This window comes from Amblyomma mixtum, chromosome 10 (assembly GCF_055824585.1).
Source record: "Amblyomma mixtum isolate Tamu chromosome 10, ASM5582458v1, whole genome shotgun sequence".
Taxonomy (NCBI): Eukaryota; Metazoa; Arthropoda; class Arachnida; order Ixodida; family Ixodidae; genus Amblyomma; species Amblyomma mixtum.
The window spans coordinates 107,881,506-107,903,620 of NC_143021.1; the positions used below are offsets into that span (position 1 = coordinate 107,881,506).

Sequence of the window (22,115 nt, forward strand, 5' to 3'; positions counted from 1 at the left end):
GTGACCCGCAGAAACCTTCGGCTGGCCGGAGGCCATCACCTACCGCAGTCAACGCTACCTCGACGACAACCTTCTTTCCCTCAGACTCCACATGTGAAGGGGGCGTGACCATGAGTGCAGTGTCGTGTGTGTGCGCACAGGTGAAAGCTCTAGGCCCCTCCCACTCCGGCAAGGGCGTCCTCAACCTAGGGACTTTAGGGAACAAGAAGGATATAAAACTCGACAACGGATGCGGCAGAATCGTCTCACTTCTAACCACCAATGTAAAATGTAAATAAACCTATTCTCCTTTCGCCATCTACCTCTTCGCTCAGCGGCACTCCTGTCCTGAACCCTCAACTCCAACAGTGCCGTGACTGCAGCCCTTGCCGACGCGTCTCCCCCACTTTCAAGGAAACAGATATTCTGGCGAAAAACAAAAATCAACTGACCCGAGAGATCATTGAAGCAGCCTTTATTACCAAGCTAAATGATGAGTGCGTTAGCACACCGTCAGTTGCCCTGTTAGACAAAGAGTGTTCATTCCTCTCTGCTTTGATTTGATTCAGCGCATTCTTTTGGTTTCATCCCGTGATGTTTTGCTGGCGCGCACTTTTTACGATGTTTTCCATCTTGAACTTTTCTGTAAAAACTTTTCTGTTATCTCATCTTAGGCTTTATCGCCCACACGTTTTTACGATTCATTGCTTGTTTTTAGAGATCTGTTGTCTGTTAAATTTTATTTTTTAGTGACCACCTTTCCTGCTCGTTTTTATTCTCATCGGCTTCTGAGGTTCTTGCACTTATCTGTTTTAACGCTTTTTTTCATTCCCCCCCTTTTTTTCATTCCAGCCATCCCCCCCCCCCCATGTGACGAGAAAAATAGTTGGTCTATGTGTTGGCTCTTTCCGTGCTCCCACTCTGTTGATCTTTGCGCGTGCGCATCATTCCCTCTCGTTCTGTATAAAAGGTGCGGATGGGCTCCCTTCCGAAATAAAAGTTGTTAGTCAGCGCAGTCGTGTGTCCTTCTCGTTCTGGTCCTTTGTCTGCAAGCGCTGTTCTTCTCAAGATGTACCCCAAACAATTCGCCCAGCAACACACCTTGCTCAAGTATCTTGTGCGCCTTAATGCAAGCCATGCATCCCGCAATTAAGCCAGTGTGGCTTCACCCCGCCCCCCCCCCCCTCCACCCCCCCCCTCCGTGAAGCGTCTTTGCACCCTGATGAAGTTTTCGTCCCATAAGCATCCCAGACTCAGCCGCATTACTGGATCGAGGGGGCTGGAACAAACACCCTCGGTGAACTATCCTGTTGCACAGAAGTGCAAGATGCCGGACTAGTTGGTATTGCATAGTGAAATAAAACAGCGCAAGGGACGGGACGAAACACGAAGGAGCAAAACACAGACACGGGCACTGACTGACAACTGAAATTTTATTTCGATGCAGGACACATATGTAAGGTACAAAGAGGGGTGTGTGTCCAAGGCGATCCTGCACAATCATCGAAACAGTGCAGTCACGTCCAAGGGTAAAAACGATAAAAAGGTGAAAAGCCGAAAAAGACAAAAAGCGATAAAAAACCACGGTGTAAGAGGCCGGGACGGAAAGTGAAACCGATGAAAACATATATACACATAGCCAAAAGGCAAAAAAAATGGCGTTAAACTAATGGTGAAAAACGGGACTAAATCGCGGCACAAGGTGATTAACAAAAAAGACAGAGAGGTGCATTTAAAAAAAGGATTAAACATTTACCCTGCCTCTGAGAAAATCCAATTCTTTTTCCGACAAGCATAGGGAGGGGGTACTCACACATTGTTTCCTTGCGTTGTGGATTTTGAACGCTTCTGCGATTTCCCTGGATATCCTATCCCGTCCTCATGGACGACGAAACAAGGACGACATGACGCGCAGGAGGCGTCCCACAGGGAGAACAAAAGAGTGGTTGTAATGCCCTACATTCATGAGGTCAGCCACCGCCTCAAAAAAGTCGCGAAACGTTCAGGGGTTGACGTCGTCTTTTCAGCGCCAAACAAGCTTTCCGCCCTCTGCCCGAAGGTAAGCAAACCTCTGATCGCCCGTGGGTGTGGGCAGACTCATTCGGAACAACTCGTCCCCTGCAAAACCGGCGTCGTCTACTCTCTGCCCGTATCCGAAGAGATACATTGGCCAAACAGGCAGGTGCCTCAACATTAGGCTTCTAGAGCACAGGAACAAAGTAGACAGTATTGCCATTTCTGGGCACCTGCCAAGCACTGCAAAAAGTGCAAACGTAAGGATGTTGATCGAGACGAAACCTGTTACCCAGATTTCAATCGCTGCACAATTCTTGCTAGAGGACGGGATAGGATATCCAGGGAAATCGCAGAAGCGTTCGAAATCCACAACGCAAGGGAACAATGTGTGAGTACACCCTCCCTATGATTGTCGCAGAAAGAATTGGATTTTCTTAGAGGCAGGGTAAATGTTTAATCGTTTTCTTAAAACCTCTCTGTCTTTTTTGTTAATCACCTTGTGCGGCGATTTAGTCGCGTTTTTCACCATTAGTTTAACGCCATTTTTTTGCCTTTTGGCTATGTGTATATCTGTTTTCATCCGTTTCACTTTCCGTCCCGGCCTCTTACAGCGTGGTTTTTTATCGCTTTTTGTCTTTTTCGGCATTTCATCTTTTTATCGTTTTTACCCTTGGACGTGACTACACCGTTTCGGTGATTGTGCAGGATCGCCTTGGACACACCCCCCTCTTTGTACCTTCATATGTGTCCTGCATCGAAATAAAATTTCAGTTGTTAGTCAGTGCCCGTGTCTGTGTTTTGCTCCTTCGTGTTTCGTCCCGTCCCTTGCGCTGTTTTATTTCACTATCCTGTTGCCCCTGCGTTATCGTGACTGTCGCGGCACCGAGATAGTACACGTGTCACGCTTGAGACCCTTTGCCTGCCACCCTCCGCTACGATAAACTGCGATCGGGACAGTCGCTTCCGACCAGAGGGGGTACGCGAACCTCACCTTCACCTCGGAATACTCATCACCATCTGTCGTCTTCGTCTCTGGAGACGGGTGGCAACAAAGTCAGCCTGTTGCGATGGTTCCCCGTCTCAGGCTATTTTTTATTATTTGGCGTTTATTCTCTGTCACTTGTATTCTGTAGACGTCAATGCGTCATGTCTCATGACGTCACTGCCTGCGGGCTGGCGGTGCTACGCCGACGCTGCTGCGCAGTTGGGAAACGCGCACTTGGCAGCTGCCGCTGTGAAACGCGCGTGGTGTATGCTTGTCGCCGCAGGCCTCTTGCTGGGCAACGAGCGCGAGGTGTTCGAGCAGCTCAAGACGAACCACTCCACGTACTGGATGCCGCTGGTGTGGGCGTCCAGCATCGCCTCGCGGGCGCGGAAGGAGGGGCGCATCCGGGACGACTTTGCGCTCAAGACCGTCGTCGACGTGAGTGCTTCCCTCTGGCTATGTCGCTATGTCGGCAGCCTATCGCTCACGCCCGCCCGAGAAATGCTACTTGCTATTCAAGGTTTTTCCTGCCGGTTTTAACGTATTTCGAGTACGGCTTCTCACATGCACGCGCATAATTACTAGAGGAAATACTGCTCCGTGAGCGTTAGGATGAGGAGAGTGCGGCCTTATGCTACTTCTTCCGCAAGTAAATACCAGCAACGACATAGGCCGTGCCGCTCCATAGCCACTATTCCTGCGTAAACTGAAAGAAGACAGCATACTGCCCGAATCGGTGGATTTTCTTACGGGTACAGGAAAATGTATCTCCTACAAGCAAGCATAAAAAGTTACTGCAAGACTATAGTTAGAGATAGCTGGTGAGCCGGCATCGAAAAAGGAATACAATGGCGCAAGTAAACGAGGACCAGAACAGGCGCATGTCCTGTCCTTTTTTGTTCTGGTCCTCGCTTGCCTGCACCATTGTATTCTTTTTACGATAAAAAGTTCTGGCATATGAGACGGCATTAGTCGACGTGTATTTATGCCGAGGGTAATCTAGATATAGCTTGGAATGCAATATGTAAGCGACGGGAACAGAAGCGCGTTGCTATGTGAAGGAGTGAAGGGCAAGTGAAGGCAGCTCCGTACTTAGTGAAATAGCTTATATACGACTCTTAGCGGCTACGTGGATTCCTCAGAAATTTGCATTGCAAAATCGGTCCGCCCCTCGATTCAGGCTGCTGATGTCTCCACCGAAGGGGACTGGGTTGAAACTGAACGACAGTGGGGCCTAGCCACTGGGATCGACGAGAGGAAACTGCGTCGATGCACCGCCGAGGTTTCTTGTGAAACCGACCGGTGGTGGCGACACCAGTATTTCAATGTCCGTCCCCTTGTCGCTCACAAATTTTCATTTTTCAGGACGTGGCTCAGTGATTATGCTGCTCAGCTGCTGACCCGAAAGTCTGGGGCTATATCCCTGCCGCGGCGGTCGCATTTCGATGGAGGCGCAATGCTAGAGGTCCAGCAGAGTGGTTTGTTGGGCGAGTTGGTTTGCCATATTGAAATATACCTGCGCTTAAAAGACACGGACTGAAAGATAGAGACACACACATAGCCAGCGCTATGTGTGTGTGTCTATCTTTCAGTCCGTGTCTTTTAAGCGCAGGTATATTTCAATAAAGCTAGAGGTCCGTGTGTTGTGCGATGCCAGCCGAGGTTAAGGAAGGCCAGGTGGTCGAAATTACCCGCAGCCCGCGTCCCTCATGGCTTGAGTCGCTTAGTGACATTAAACCCTATAAAACAAAGTAAACCTTTTTCAGAGAAAGTGGTCGCGTTGTCAACGAACGCGGTAATCTATCTATAAACTTGTTTTTCCTCAACGACTGTTCAGATGCTTTTTGCGGGGGTACCGAGTACGTTGCAGTGATGCGGACACTGCAGCGTCGCTCCAATGCCCAGGAGATCGCCCGGTACCGGAGCAACTGCGGCAGCCTCTTCAACTACGACTGGATCAGCATACCTTTGGTGTACACACAGGTGGGGGCGCACTTCGGCCCGAGTGCCCTCTTTCCGCACGATCCGCGTTTGTCACGTGGCGAGAGGTGCGCTGGTGAATTACCCGTGCAGCCAAGGCTTCCTTCCTGTCTGTGCAATGAAGCCAGAGACAAAAGAGCTGCAGCAGTAATGATGCGTCTGTGCCCCCCTTCGTCACTGACTAATGCGACGCCCCGCCTTCGCTCTTCGTTATTGGTCGGATGGCTGAAATCCGAGGCGTAGCGACGCTTCAGCCAGGGCGGCAAGGGCGGAAAGTTAAAATATGGAAGGGAGTTGTTGAAGAAAGGGCTTCTATCTGGATAATACTGCCCAGTGTACTTCAGCTAAAAAGAAAATATTTTGTCTAGTGCAGTTGTAAAACAAGCAGTTGTGCAATGTATTCAGTGAAGTGTTCTTTTCTTACTAGAGCAAATCTGTTCCTTTTGTTGCCGCGCAATATATTTGTACCTCCAATGAACCTGATGTATACGGGCCTAAGGTCTTTTTCAGGAAGAGGGTATCTGCCATCGGCATCATCACCCGAGGCCACTTTTGTGTTTCAATAATGAATTGGATTTTATGCCGACCGTGTACGCAGGGTATCGAACCGGAACCGGAACCGGAACCGAACCCAACCCATATTTTTTTTCGCCATCTTGGAACTGAACCCGAACCGGAATGAGTCAAAGGAATCGTTCCGTACCGGTCTGGGACTCGGTTCAGCCCCACTGTTTTTGCAGCCCGGCATACTTTCTTTTTTTTTTTTTTTTCAGAGCAAATGAGATGGTCTAGAGCGTAGGTTTACCCACCCGTAGCTGTCCGCGCTGGGAAATGCGAAAATGGCACGAAGGAAGTCGGGTGTCTGGGAAGAAACCTCATTGAGGCTCCTGTAATGTACTAGCGCCAGTTCTAAAGCGTTGTACGTCTGGTTTATGTGAAATGTTTTGTTGTTACTCCCTCTCCTTTACATGTTTGCGTATGGATTTAATCACATTGTTAGCACTGATCTAACTCAATAAAGGACTATAGACACCAAATTTTAAAGCGAAGGTTTTACTAGCCTATCGGCGTCGATTCCTCCGTGTCTGCACGAATGACCGTGAACAGCAGGAACGGAGATGCGTAAGTAACCACGTGACGTACCACGTGAGTCGCTGCAGCTGCGGCCGCTGCGCGCTGCCTATCCAGTGTCTCGCTATGAACGAAGCAAGTCAGCCGGAGCCGACGTCCTCGAGAGTGGGTACTCGCAGACGTCAGGCCGATCATCCGATCGACATCGCCAACCGTGCGAGGGATTCAGCAATCGATAGGGAGCGTACTGAGCGGCCAGCCGAAACCGATGAAGAGCGGGAGCTTGGAAAGGCAAGGAAAGGTGCATAACTCCCCTTTGGGACAGTGGACCCCTCAGTCACGCTTTAAGCTACGTGGCGGTAGTGACAGATGCGCGCTGCATGCTATGTCAAATCGGCATCTCCGTTCACTTCATCCAGGATACTGTCCAAAGTAGGTATTTCGCGTTCGGCATACATACGATGTAACTTGAGTCGGATGGCGTTGAGTGTAAAGCTGTCGTATTTAACACTGCGAGAGCTAGATATTGTCACTTTGCTAGGTCGTTTTTGCGGTGATTTTATTTCAGTAGCGAGACCTTCTTTCTTGAACCTCGCAACTGTCCGAGAGCTCACCCCAGTCATCTCGCCCGCAGTTTCGAGAACTTCACGCGCAGTCTTCTCCGGGAAGCGCTTCCTTACGGCAGTGTAAACGTTGACAGTAACCTGCTTGCAGTCTTTCGAAATTTTCGGAGACTTCAGCTTGGAGAATAGGCGAGCAGGAGATGTTTTTGAAGTGGGCGAAGAAAACAAGCGAGTAGGAGATAGCGGCGTCATTTTCGCAGACTCAAAAACCAAACGACGAAAGCAAACAACATGACCGGCCGGCCTGGCTGCGAAAACCTGATACAGGAGGAGTCGGAAAAACCTAGAAAACTAAGGCACTTTGTTTTGAAGAACATAAAAGAAAAAGCAATATTTTTGCAGAATAAAACACCTTTATCATTATACTGCAATATCGACCAATATTTACTTTAATTTTAAGTTCATTACTATTTTTACTTTTGACACACTACATTAAGATGAGGACGAGAAGCGCGAACAGGCACCGCAGCCTTGGCTGCGTTGACTTCTATGTATGAAACGGAGTATAGTGAAACGGGAATCCTATCTTTACTAAAGAAACTTAAAACGACATGAGCGTCTGATCACCTTTGTTTCAATAACAAAATACTGAAGAATTCATCTGGAGGTATCTATCGAATCTTGACCGCTATTTTTTCGCAGTCTTTTTCATCTGCTATGGTTCCACGCGACTGGCGCTTAGCTAAGGTTGTGCCCGTTTTCAAGTCGGGTGATCGTTGTTTAGCACTAAATTGTTGACCAATTTCATTAACTAGCAAGATTTGTAAACTCATTGAACAGGTGATTCATTCGCAGGTATCTTTTTGTTTAACAACACAACATCATCTTTAAATACCAACACGGCTTCCGTAAAGGGCACTCGTGCGAAACGCAACTTCCTGGTTTCACACACGATCTTCATTCATCTGTTGATGCTGGTATTCAAGTTGACTCCATATTTCTTGATTTTTTCAAAGCATTTGACAGGGTTCTTTACAACTGGATGTTAACTAAGTTAACTCTTCTTAATATTCACCCTCTTGTTATTCCATGGGTTAAAGATTTTCGCTGTTCCAGGTTTCAGTTTACCACCGTCAATAGGCATGATTCGTCTCTCAGCCAAGTTCATTCCGGCGTTCCACAAGGAAGCGTTCGTGGCCCCTTGCTTTTCTTGATATTTAATTATGATTTACCTGACTCAGTTTCTTCCCGAATCAGACTCTTCGCTGACGATTGTGTGATTTATCGCAAAATGTATACTAACGAAGATCGCCAAGCCCTTCATTCCGACCTCGACACTGTAACAGCATGGTGCTCTACTGGCTTATGCAACTGAACGTTTCTAAAACAAAATTCGTCTTTTACTAACCGAATGTCCAGATTTCAAACAGCGTATTCTTTAAACTCCAGTTGAGTTGGTAACCAGGTATAAGTACAGTGGTGAGCAGCCTTGTCTAGAGCGCTCGGGCGGTGCACTTCCTTTTTAAACAAATCCAGATTTTGTGGCAGCCTCTAGGGTCCAGCTGCAACGGTTGCACGGAAGTAGCGCCAGATAGCCTCGTAAACAAAGCAGGCACGAAAACTTTGCCCTGTAATGAGGGGCTGCTCTCTAATTTCGGTTTTTGTTACCAAGTGCGCACTGCTCAAGCGCTCTAGACAAGGCTGCTCACCACTGTACCTCGGTCTTCACGTTCTTCCAGACCTAACATGGAACCACAATATTAGCCTTATTCTTGCATCCGCTAATCGGTCTTTAGGTCTCTTAAAACATAACTTAGAGCATGCTCCCTCCCAACTCCGTTTACGTGCTTGCACCACTCTTATTCGACCCAAAATTAAATATGCTTCGGCTATTTTTGACCCTCATCAAACATACTTAATAAATAACATGGCTTTCGGCGTGGCTTATCAACTGTCACCCAACTAACAGAGGTTGTGCATGGCCTAGCCCTTAGTATTGACGACTGCAGTCAAACAGATATATTACTACTGGACTTCTCTAAAGCATTTGACAGTGTCAGCCACAACAAACTAATATCAAAACTACGCATCATAATTGGAGATGGCCAAGTGTTACACTGGATCACGGATTTTTTGACGAACCGCTCACAATTTGTAACTTTAGAATAAGTTCAATCAAGACCAGTTCCCGTTACATCAGGAGTCCCGCAGGGATCTGTTCTAGGACCAGTGTTGTTTTTATTTTTCATCAATGATATTACCAACAATATTTAGTGTAACATAAAACTTTTCGCTGATGATTGCATTCTGTACAAAACGATAAAAAATCCTGAAGACTACCTCATGCTAAGCAGCTCTCTTAACAAAATTGTTGAATGATGTAACACCTGGCAGATGACGTTAAACAATAAAAAATCCGTTTGCATGACAGTCATCAAGAAAAAACAGCCATATAACTAGGACTACAGTATCAATGATTCAACGCTTTTAAGGGTCTCTGAACATAAATACCTAGGGTTAACTTTAACTTCCGACCTAAGATGGGACGCGCATATCGCCAATGTTACCTCTGCTGCCTTGTGAAAGCTGTTCTTCCTTAGAAGATGCTTACGTTTGGCCCCTCAAAATACCAAGCTTTTTGCCTACACTATTCTCGTAAGGCCAATCTTGGAATACGCAAGCACTGTTTGGTTCCCGCATTCTATCACTAACATCACTCGGCTTTAGAGAGTGCAAGGAAAAGCTTTAAGGTTCATTCATAACAAATACAAACCCTCTGACTCCCCAACCGATCTTGCCGCATCTTCTGGCCTCCCATCACTGTTGTCACGTTGTAGTGACGGCAGTCCAGCGGTCAGGATGACACCAGCGAGGCTTGCAAACGAAGTTCTTTATTTGGGCTGACTTGCGCCCGCAAAAGAACTAAATCACTCTGCGGTGGCGTAAGCAACAAACGTGCTCGTCAGGCGTCGAACTACGTATGCCTGCTGCTCGCGGCATTGTTCAATTTAAAGCCGGCAAGGAAACTTCCAGATAACAGGTCGAGATCATCTATAGAGTAATCTGGAAACACGGAGATGCAGCTGTTCATGGCTGTGAACAATCGAGATTAGACCGGTCGCTTCTCTCGTCACGAACAAAAATGATAACACCCCTTTTCTGCGGTTTTGCGCGAACTAACGGACGCTACAATGATACGCGGCACTATTATCTAGGGCAAAAGAATCCCGCTTGAAGTTTTTATATCAATTATTACACAACACCTACAGTATAGATGTGTCTAAATATGCATCCTTCTCACAGTCACCGCAATCCCGGCACAAGCATGCGCACACGCTGACTGAATACTCATGGCGAACGAACACACTCAAGCATTCTTTCTTTCCTTTAGCCATCAGCGAATGGAATCAGCTGGATCCATCGATTACCATGTCGGACTTACTATCTTCCTTCACCTCAAGATTAGTATAATGTAACAAGAATCAGTAAAGTATCAATAGTCCTACATTTTACCAAATGGCTGCCCAACAGCTGCTCATTGACATTTCTTGACATGTTATATTTAAGGATGATTGCATGCCTATTGACACCCGTTGCCTTCTTTTTCGCTTTCTTCTAGTTTCTGTTGCAAAATACTTCAAATACTAGCATGTTTGCTGGAATGAACGACTCCTGCTGTACTTAATTTCTTTTTGTTTCAGTTCTGAATCTTCAAGGTATTCTTTGCTAACCTGCCTACTAGTAGTTATGTAACACTTATGTAAGAGTTCTCATTTTTGTTGATTTGCTTGTAATTTATCTGTATTGTACTGAACTCTATATTGTACTGATTGCCCACCTGCTACGGTCTCTTACTGAGACTGGCATTATTGTAAATAAATAAAATAAAAACAAATAACATCGAATCTTTGCAGAATGGCGCAGTTCGTTTTATCATCTCCGACTATTCGCGTCATACCAGCATCACAGCCTTGAAGAAACGCGCTGATCTTCAGGACCTATGTCTCCGTCGTAAAGTTGCACGTTGATCACTTTTTCATAATGGGTATCATCACTCAACGCTCCATAGTGATTTTTTTTCTTTGCCTTCTTCCATTTTTTGATCGTCATGACCATCTATTTAAAGTTAGGCCCTTGTCATGTCGTACATTTAACTATATGCACATTCATTCATACCACGTATTATAACTGACTGTAACGCTCTGCATTCTCATGTTGCTACCTTCCTTTGATTTCATTTATTTACCTTAAAGGCCCCTTTCGGGTATTACATCAGGGTTGGGATGATCAAAAAATTTTATTACATTTTTTCACGATGACATATAAAGTTCAATGTTGGCGTTGAAGAGTGATGGGCAGGTGAAAGCAGCAACGGAGTGGGAGAGGCCGTTCCAGTCTGACGCGGCTCGTGGAAAGTAGGAGGTGGAAAATGTTACGGTACGGGCACGTGGACGAGTAACCTGAAGGGGGTGACCAGTGCGATTAGATATGCGCGGCGGAGGTGCGCAGATGTATGGTTTCTGGCCAAGTGAGCTGTAATAAAATTTATGAAAAAGAGATAGGGTTGAGACGCGAAGACGGCAAGAAAGACTTCGTAAGTTGGACAGTGATTTCAGGGATGACACACGGACTTCGTATGAATATTGGGAGTGAATGAAAGGGGGGGGCGCGATTTTGCACGGCTTCAAGTGCATCGATCACATATGCTTTTTTCAACTTAAAACAGTGCGCAGGGACAGGACACAGTCGAGAAACACACAGACACAGTGCTGTGTCTGTGTGTTTCTCGACTGTGTCCTGTCCCTGCGCACTGTTTTAAGTTGAAAAATGAACCAACTGGCCCGCTACTTCCCATGATATATAGATATGCTTGGTGGGGGCTCCAAATGGGAGATGCGTATTCTAGTTTTGGCCTTACCAATGATGTGTAAGCGAGTAATTTGACTCTTTTGTTGCGTGATTTAAATGGCGCTTCAGATATCCGAGGGTTTTGTTTGCAGATGAAGTAACGTTAATAACGTGTTCACGCCAAGTTAAGTCATGACACACAGTGATACCTAAGTATTTATATGAATGAATGTGCTCTATTGGATTGTTATAAATTCGATAGGAAAAGGACAACGGATTAAGTCTGCAGTGAAACGAAATAAGCTTGCATTTCTTAGGGTTAAGTGTCATTAGCCAATCATGGCACCATTTTTCAACGCGGTTAAGAACATCCTGAAGTGCTTTTTGGTCGGAAATATTAGCCATTGAGTGGTAGATTACGCAGTCGTCGACAAATAAACGGATATTGCATGATAGATGTCCTGGCAAGTCATTTATGTATATTAAGAAGAAAGCAGGACCTAGGACCGAGCCCTGAGGTACGCCTGAGGTTACGGGGGAAGAATGAGATGACTGGTTGTTAACCGCACCTGACCGAAAGCGACACGTTAGAAATGCTTCAATCCATTTTAAAATATTAGGATGCAAGTTCAGCTGCGAAAGTTTTAAGGCGGAAGCCTTTAATGCGTTATCGTTGTAAGCAGGAGTTGTCGACAGAAATGTCACGCTTTTCAATTGGTCGTGACGTCACAGTGCGCGAATTTCAAACGGGGCCAATTGTACTTTGACTAGTAACCATGCAACCAATTAAAGGGATGGTACACTGATGCTCCAAGTAAATTGGACTGAGTTTAGTTAATTAGTTAGTTTACCAATTAGCCCAATTACCCTTTGTAGTCTGACCGGACAAATAAATAAAATCGAGTAGGAAATTGGTCGCGTTGGGGAATCGAACCAGGGTCTCCGGAGTGCGAGGCGAACACGCTAACCACTCCAGCATGCCAGCGCGATGGTTTGGAATGAACAAAGGCGCGTCTAGTGAATACGGTGTCTTCGTTCACTCCCATCTTCCTCCCTTCCCTTACGGCGATATTCAGGTGTCCACCGAGATATGCGAGACTGATACATTTCCTTTCCTATAAAACGCATTTACCGACAAGCAAGCCGTAGAGCCGAACTGGCGATGGCGTTTTGTGGACTCCTTGGCAACGTTGCAAGACGCTACCGTGTTAACATCTTAACCACACATGAGTGACACAAGCAGCAACACCGCGCTTAAGGTTTCCGCCTCACCGCACTTTAGGTTGGCAAAGTGCCGCCCTGAATTTTTTAACATCAAACGTCGATGGGAAACTTTGTCGAATGCTTTAGCAAAGTCTTAAAGAATGGCGTCAGTCTGGATATTCAAGTCGAGGTTCGCAAGCAGATCGTGAAGAATTGTGTGTTACAGGAATAGTTTTTGCGAAATCCATGTTGTGCAGTATTGAAAAATTATTTACCATCCAGGAACTGCATGATTTCAGAGTAGATGATGCGCTCCATGATTCTACACGGTACACTTGTGAGCGAGATAGGACGATCTGTGCCCAGCGAAAGTTGGGCACAGTCTGAAGCACATATTATTTCCTTCTGCTCCGAACACCTAGACATTACTATAGATAACCAAGACATCGAACGCGCGCATCGACTGGGCCGTTTCCAAACAGACAAAAACCGCCCAATAATTGTTAAACTGGCACATTTTAAAGATAAATCAAGAATTCTTGTTGCAGGGCATAAACTTAAAGATACCTCATTCTCAGTTCGTGAGGACTATTCCGCGAAAGTTCGACAAGCGAGGAAAAAACTTTTTTCTTACGGCCAACAAAGCAACGCCTCATTTAAGATCCGCTTCGACAAGTTACTGATCGGCAAAAGACAGCTCACTTTCAACGCTGAAACGGATTCCATTGTAGAACTTAAACCATAGCGATTAGCCAAGGCACCATGTGTCCCGTTCTTACCGCAGGTTCAACCATCCAAACGCTTGCGTCCTACCGCAACTTATCAGAAAGCTTCTGTCCTGATGACCAACATACGCAGTTACCTGCCAAAAAAAGAAATAGTTGAAACCGTCCTTGAAGATCATAACACTGACATTGCAGTATTTACCGAATCTTGGCTAACACCTGATATTCAAGACGCAGAACTGTTGCAAGACAACCGGTCCTTTCATTTCTACAGGCGAGATAGAATAGGTCGCAGGGGAGGGGGCATTCTTGCTCTTGTCAAATCTAACATTCCATCCGCTCTAATCGAGATTAATTGCCGCAGCGAAATAATATGTCTTAAAATCGGTCTTCCGTCTCGTACCAACCTAGTAATTGCATGCTATCGAGCACCTGACACAGATCAATCTTTCATTTCGGACCTTCACTGTGTGCTTCAAGACCTGCATTCTCGACTTCCCCACGCCAATTTTATACTCTGTGGCGATTTCAACTACCCGGATATCGACTGGGAAGCTTTGACAGCATCGTCTCGCCAATCTAAAGACTTCCTTGAACTCGTCCTTACATTCAACCTCTTCCAAGCAGTTCATGAGCCAACACGGGGCTCAAACATCCTTGACCTCATTCTTGTCTCCAGTCCAGAATTAATCCAATCACTTTCGCAATCTAGTGGACTCAGTGATCACAGTCTCTTGTTTTTCGACCTAACCATTGAACTTTCCGCCCACCAACCTTCCGTCAAATACATCCGCGATTATCGTAATGCCGACTTAGCCAGTGTGAACTCCGACCTCGAACAATTTTTCGCTGCTTTCCTCCTATCCATGTCTACGAGATCCGTTAATGAAAACTGGTGCCTTTTTAAGCACAAACTCTTGTCGCTCATTGACGCTTACGTACCACTCATATGCATCCGCGGCAACGCCACTAAGCCTTGGTTTTCGAATGCTTTGCGCAAATTATCGCGGAAGAAAAAACGCCTCTTCCGTAATGCCAAAAATTCTACATCATCTGTGAAATGGAACAAATACTTCGCCAGTCTTCGCGAATACACCCAGTTATTACGGTCGTCTAAAAAAAATTCTACAATCATGATCTCCTAGACATAATGCGCTCTAACCCAAAGAAATTCTGGAATCTGATAACGCCCAACAAAAACAGCTCATACAACATATCTTTGAAAAGACAAGATGGCACACACGTTCCGCTTTCAGAACGCTCTGATACTATGAATTCCTACTTCACCTCAGTCTTCACCCACGAACCACCGGACAACATGATTACTTTACCGCAACTTAATCTTGATTCAATGCCACCTGTTACCATCACATCTGAGGGAATTTCTAAGCTCATTGAAAATCTCAAGCCGTCTACTTCCCCAGGACCCGACAACATACCTGCCAAAACCCTCAAAGGAACCAAAGAACTGTCTAGCCAAATCCTAGAGCTCATTTTCGACCAATCTCTAAAGACCGGCCAAATTCCGGACGATTGGAAAACAAGCAAAGTTGTGCCCGTTTTTAAGACCGGTGACCGCTCTGACCCCTCGAATTATCGTCCTATTTCATTAACATGCATCTCGTGTAAACTCTTTGAGCATATACTGTACTCCAATATTGCAGATCACCTCGATAAACACTCTTTTTTCTTTCCCAAACAGCACGGTTTCAGGGCAGGCTTCTCATGTGAAACTCAACTCTTCGAATTCACAACTGATCTTCATCTAAGTCTAGATTCTTTATTTCAAACAGACGCCATTTACCTAGATTTCTCTAAAGCATTTGATCGCGTTCCTCACCAACGCCTCATCTGTAAACTTGCATGCCTGTCACTCGACCCTCTAGTCTTTTCCTGGATTCGCTGCTTCTTGACTAATCGCTCGCAGTTCACCGTCATCGCTAATCACGCATCTGCAACTACCGTAGTTATCTCCGGTGTACCCCAGGGTTTCGTCCTTGCTCCACTTCTCTTCCTAATCTTCATCAACGACCTGCCATCTGGAATCTCGTCATATGTTCGTCTTTTTGCGGATGATTGCGTCATTTATCGCCGAATATCTGATAACACTGACCAGGAATTATTACAGGACGATCTAAATAAAATACAGAAATGGTGCTCCGACTGGCTCATGCAGCTTAATATTTCGAAATGTAAATGCATGCACATATCACGCAAACGTTCCATTACTAATTTCCAGTACTCCCTGAACTCTGTGGCGCTGTCAGTAACGAATTCTTACAGGTACCTTGGCGTCGAAATAACGAACAAATTAACATGGCCAGACCACATTACCAAACTTTGCGCAAGCACTTCCAGAGCACTTGGCTTTATCCGAAGATCACTATCAATGTCCCCCCCACCAATCAGACAACAAGCATACGAAACATTCATTCGCGCTAAAATGAAATATGCCTCAGCAATATGGAACCCTCACCACGCTTACTTAATACAACTGCTCGAAGCTATCCAGAATCGGGCAGCGCGCTTCATAACGTCGCAGTATTCGTCTCGACACAGCGTTACCAACCTAAAATCGTCTCTCGGCCTTGAACCATTAGCATTCCGCAGAAAAGTATCAATTCTTTGTCTGTTCCACAAACTATACTTTAAATTCCCTGCACTACGCCAAACTTTGTTATCTGCTCCCTTGCGCTCATCTCGCCGATTATTCAACTCCCTCAGCATTCAGCGGTTGCATGGTTCATCCAACGCTTTCAACAAATCTTTCCTTCCCATCGCCATAGAGGAATGGAACAATCTTCCTGAAACCGTTGTCATCGAAACTAATCCCACCAGATTTAGGCAGCTAATAACAGACCACTTGATCCAACTATAGCTACTTCCCTCGCGATGCTCTGAGTGCAATTTGAACTGCTTGTGTTATTGCGACACCCCCCCCCCCCCCCCCCAAGTGTTTTCCCACTTATTTCATTTCCGTACTTTTTAATGTGTAATTTATATACTACTGCTTTGCCATATATATTCTGTTCTATTTGAATCACCTGACGCTAATTTCACGTCAAATTTGTTATTCTTGTTATTTCTTGTTCTTTTGTTATGCTTTTCTATGCTTACATGCTTTTGTATGACTGTTTCACATCACTGTCTTCCCCCCCCCCCCTTATGTAATGTCCCAGACGGGATCTTTAAGGGTTCAATAAATGATGATGATGATGATGATGATAATTTAATGGTGAATTTTTGTTCCCGGATTTGTAGACTGGAGCGACCTTTCCCTTCTTCCAATCATCAGGTATGGTGCCTGTGGAGAGCGACTGAGCAAAGAGTAACGATAAATATTCGGCAGAAATGCACTTTGTGTTCTTTATAAGTTCAGAATTTATTTTGTCAGTGCCTGTTGCAGATGAAAGTTTAAATTTATCTATTAAGGACAATATTCCATTAGCAGTAATATTGGTTAAAGGCATGGTGCACGGAATGGTCGTAGGCAGAATAGGTAAGGGCGCATCAGGCTCGCTTGTGAAGGCGGAGGAAAAAGCAGCTGAAAAGATATTAGCACATTCAGTATCGCTGAATGGCTCTCCTGAATCTTTATTCAGGGTTACTGAACGCGCATTACTATTACTAGGGTTTATAATTTGCCAGAACGTTTTTGTGTTATTTTCTAGGCTCTCGACAAGTTGTCGTGATAAAAATGTTGCTTAGCGTTTTTAATTGGTGATAAATACGAGCTCTCAGCGGCATAATATTTGTCCCATGAGAAGGTCCTAGGATTGGCTTTAGCTGCGTGGTATAGGGGTTTCTTTTTATTTTCGAGTTTTTTCAGTGACTTCGTTAACCAAGGCTCGTTTCGAGTGTCATGAAAAGTAGTCTTCGGGATGTATTTATCTGCCAGGGAGTTACGCTTTTGTTTAAATGTCGACCAGCTTTTAAATGTCGACCGCAACTGATGCGGATAAATTTTATCACCTATTGGCTGTCACTACCCCTGGTTAAGTTTCTGTAGGTACATCAGAATCAGAATCAGAATCATGTTTATTCAACATCATGTCGATGTTGGGTGCGTCGACAAAAAGCCAGTGAAAGGCTTGACGAGGCCGACGCACCCCACAGAGGCATTGCAGTGGTACACAAACTTCAGAGCACTTTCGAAGAAAAAAACGAGCATACAAACAAACAAAATAAATAACAGATTTGGCATTAGCTATGCATCAATTCGGACTCCTTGTTTAATTGATGCGGGAGGGTGTAGCTCAGCATTTGATGGCCGTAATTGGTTCTCATCCTAGGCACATACCATTTGGGTGTCGCTCGTGTAGAGTACTTTGGCTCTTTGCATTGTAAACCTGACAGCTTTGCCATAGGGCAATTATTTTTATTAACACTGGATTTATAACGCCGTAGAAGTAAAGTTTCATACAGCTGTGGTAGGCGGGTGATTCGAAGTTCATCGAAAATCGGTTCAGTGTGTCCTAGCCGAGGAGCATTCATAACATTTCGTACAGCTTTCTTTTGAAGGAGATACAAACGGTTAATATTTGTATAAGACGTGGTACCCCACACTAAAAAGCAATAATTTAAAACAGAAGAAAACAGCGCGCTATACAGATATCTCCTTGTTAACTTACATTGTTAATTGTTAACTTACTAGAGCATTAGGTTTGTCTTGTATTTCTGTTATTCGTTATCGTCGTTTTATTTTCATGCTGTTGTTTGTGAGACATTGTATAACTTGTATTAACGTTACTGTCTGCTGCTCTGTTCATGTTTTTGTTTTCCCCTTTACGCTTCAATGTTTGCGTTTTGAACTTTTCTTAGAATGACTCATATGCTTTTATCTGTCTTGCTGTACTTGCTTGAAGTTCTGGTTTATTTGTTTACTTTTGATTACATGCGTGTACCGCCCCCTCCCCCCCTTTATGTAATACTCTCGAATTCTTAGGGGTTATTTTATATATATAGATAAATTAATATAATCAGACGCGCCTGGAGTTCAATAAGCAGTTTCAAGTAGCGCATGTCCCGTCGTCCCTTCTCTGTGTTGTCATTTTCTGCGCTTCATCTCCTCTTCCTCATGCGGCGCGACATGTGGTACCCACTTAAACCCATGCGAAGTCTTTTTTTTTTGTTGCTAAAGCAACACTACGCGTGACGCCGAGCCATCACGTGGAGCTGACGAAAGGCCATACTGCGCACGCGCGAGGAGCCATGCGCAACACGGCGCACAGCTGGCGCGCCGCCGCCGTAGCTGCGCGGTTGACTCAGAAGTGTTGCCGCCACGCTCGCCAATTGCGCATGCGCAGTAGCGGCGCATAGCTAGCGTGCCGGGGCCGCCGCCGCCGCTGCCGCGCGCTCTCCATCGCCTCTCTCTCTCTCTCTCCTCGTTGCTTTCGAAATCCTCCAGGTTTAACCAGAGCTAAAACAATGCCAATTTTTATAGTATAGGTCGCGCTCTTGTGATGAGGAGAGTGCACGCACTTCAACAAGCGAATGGAGCGAGTTTAGCACACCGCTGGCGGCCGCTGGACCGGCGAGTGGAGTGCGGGGTCCAAAAGTACGCAGTGCACTGTTACGACGTTCGCAACACAAGAGAATTGGCTGAGATAGGCGGCTTGTGCAGGTGACGACTCTCGCTGTGTACACGTTTTTCCTGGCCACGCTATTTGGCAGCCAGAGCCTGAACCCGGAGGCCGGCTACAAGGGGCACGAGATCGACCTGTACGTGCCCATCTTCAACTTCCTGCGCTTCTCGTTCTACATGGGCTGGCTCAAGGTGAGGCCTCCCTGGGACCCCGCGAACCGTGTTCATCTCGGACCTCCAAGAAAACTTGGGTTGGGTCTAGTTGGTACATGATGTTGTGAAGGTGTAGGCTGCGCAACCACGGGACGAACCACGAAGAAAGACACAGAGACACACGCAAGCGCACTAACAACTGTCTACTTCTTCCTGGGAACGCTTACTTATACACCTGGCCACGCATGCTCAAATGCAATCTTTAATAACAGTAGTCATGCCAAGGGCTGTTAACGCAGGCGCGAACGCAAAAAATTTATTTCGGCTACGTACAAAGCCACGGACGTGTCACTGATACAGTCTACAGCTTTTTCCTTTATGTGGAAAGCTTTCAAAGCCAGCCGCGCTTGTTCATTTTTGATTTTTCCTAGTATCACGGTCTCGTCAAGTCGCGGTGCGCAATTGCGGCAAGAACTAAGATGGGACACAAGGTGTGCCCCTTTGTCTGTGTTGTTCCTAACTTTATTCGCATGCTCCCCGAGTCGCTCGTTTATGCACCGCCCTGTCTGCCCGATGTAGGTCTTACCGCATGAAAGAGGGAAGGAAGGAGTATGCCACCCCGGTGGCGCAAGGGATGTAAGAAGTCCCGTGCCTGATTAGGCATCCACTCCTTCTATCACCGCACGTGCGGGCGCACAGCTTCGCCAGTTTATTCGGCGAAGAAAACGCCAGAGAGACACCATGCCTGCCTGCAACTCTCTTGAGGTGATGAGAAACCTTAGGCAGATATGGCACCAACACAGGCCTGAACGCTTCGCGTTCACTCGTCCCCCTCATACTTGGCGTACCGGTCTTCATGTTTCGTATCAGGGCCTCGGAAACCGCCGTGAAGAGCGACATAGGGAAACCTGCTGCCGAAAGCCGGCGGACCTGATTGTCAAAACTTGCCTGCAATTGATGCACACACGACTTTTTGAGAGCCGATTCCATGCAGAGGGAAGCAATGCCTCTTTTCACAATTTTGGAATGCTCTGATTTGTACGGCAAAAGTTCCTTTTTTGCACGAGGTTGGTAAGAACAACATACATGCCGCACGCAGAACTCTATAGTTTGAGGTCGAGGAACTGCAGAACACTCCTTTGGGGTAACTCGTGTGTAAAACCAAGACCTTGTCCGTATTGCTTAAAAACATCTAAAACTTCATCAATCGCATCCTGGCTGGAAGAGTCACGCGCTAAAAACACTAAAAAGTCGTCAACGTACCTAAATACTTTTAAAACATTTCCCTTGCTAAAAACATCGTCTAAAGACTTGTCAATACTCGTTAAAAAAATTTCACAAAGAACTGGAGCAACACAGGACCCGATACAAATGCGGTCGCGCTGTAAAAACGGTTGGTCATTAAAAACAATGAAAGTGACCTGAAGATAATATTCTAAAATATTTAAAAAATTCCCCACAGACAGTCCCGAAGCATTCTGGAAACTGAGCTCACCATTTTCCTGAATGTATAATTTCACCACATACAAAAGCTCGCGCTGTGGCACTGAATAGAACAAATCTTCTACATCTACTGAAAAAGCGTACCCAACATTTGTATTACTTTCCAAAAACCGCACTACATCTTCCGAACTCTTAGTCCTGAACGGATCGTTAACCTTTAGCAATTTTAGTCTCTTCTGCAAGAATAAGCTTATATCGTGCTGCCAACAACCAGACTGACTGACTATGGTGCTGAAAGGTATTTCCGGCTTGTGCGTCTTTGCTGTGAAAAAAACCGATAAGCACTGGCCTCTACTATTATCTATGTCCCGAGAGAGCGTCGTTAGTTCAAGTTTTGTGCAGAATTCTATAAACTTAGTTTTTACTTTTACTACACTTTTTGGGACTGGGACAAAGGTTTTTGACACTGCCTGCAGCGCTTTTTCATAAAAAATGCCCTCTTCTACAACTACAAAGCCACCTGTCTTATCGCCCTGCAGAAGACGCAAATTGTTTGGTTTCAAGAAGGACAACGCACGCCGCACGTCATTGTCCACAAGGCGAGGCGGCCTTTTCGGTGCAGACTTTTCCAAGCACTCCACTCCTTCAAGTAGGCAACGTTCGCGGTCTTCTTGCTTCGCCTTAGCGGCCACACACCTGTTGAGAGCGACCCATTGATGGGCAGGGAGGGAAGCAGGCGCACTGAATTTCGGGCCTTTTTCTAGCAGAAGGGCTACATTATCAGGTAGGCTGATGTTACCAAGAACCTTGACATTGTTTCTTTCAGCGGAACTTGTCTTTGCGCTAGCCCGGCGCTGTTCTTTGAAAATGCACATCCACCTGGCTTCCGTAAGTTGCGCGGCAAGGCGTGTGAAAACACGAAACTTCCGAATAGCAAGCCATTCGGGGTCAACTGAAAGGCACACAGACCACAGCCAGTCTTGGTAAAGACGGACTTGCCGCCAAAGCTCCGAGCGTAGGAGTTTGCACAGTCTCTTGACAAGACCCCGCGAAGGCGATACAGGACCGAGGAAGGCACTCACATCTGCAGGGACGAGTCCTTTACGGAGTCCTTTGCCTACTTGAAGGAGTGGAGTGCTAGGAAAAGTCTGCACCGAAAAGGCCGTCTCGCCTTGTGGACGATGACGTGCAGCGTGCGTTGTCCTTCTTGAAAGCAAACAATTTGCGTCTTCTGCAGGGCGATAAGACATTTGGCTTTGTAGTAGTTGAAAAGGGCATTTTTGATGAAAAAGCGCTGCAGGCAGTGTCAAAAAACTTTGTCCCAGTCCCAAAAAGTGCAGTAAAAGTAAAAACTAAGTTTATAGAATTCTGCACAAAACTTGAACTAACGACGCTCTCTCGGGACATAGATAATAGTAGAGGCCAGTGCTTATCGGTTTTTTTCACAGCAAAGACGCACAAGCCGGAAATACCTTTCAGCACCATAGTCAGTCAGTCTGGTTGTTGGCAGCACGATATAAGCTTATTCTGGCAGAAGAGACTAAAATTGCTAAAGGTTAACGATC

General features: G+C 45.8%; 1 protein-coding gene across 1 annotated transcript in view; it reads left to right on the forward strand.

Moving 5' to 3' along the window:
- LOC149326628 (bestrophin-4-like) overlaps positions 1–22,115 on the forward strand; it is a 291,138-nt gene that overhangs the window by 137,970 nt on the left and 131,053 nt on the right. The window contains exons 6-8 of the mRNA XM_089562633.1: positions 3,264–3,418; positions 4,886–4,963; positions 18,994–19,146. Of these exons, the coding sequence (XP_089418759.1) occupies positions 3,264–3,418; positions 4,886–4,963; positions 18,994–19,146 (386 nt within the window). The remainder of the gene's footprint in view (positions 1–3,263; positions 3,419–4,885; positions 4,964–18,993; positions 19,147–22,115) is intronic.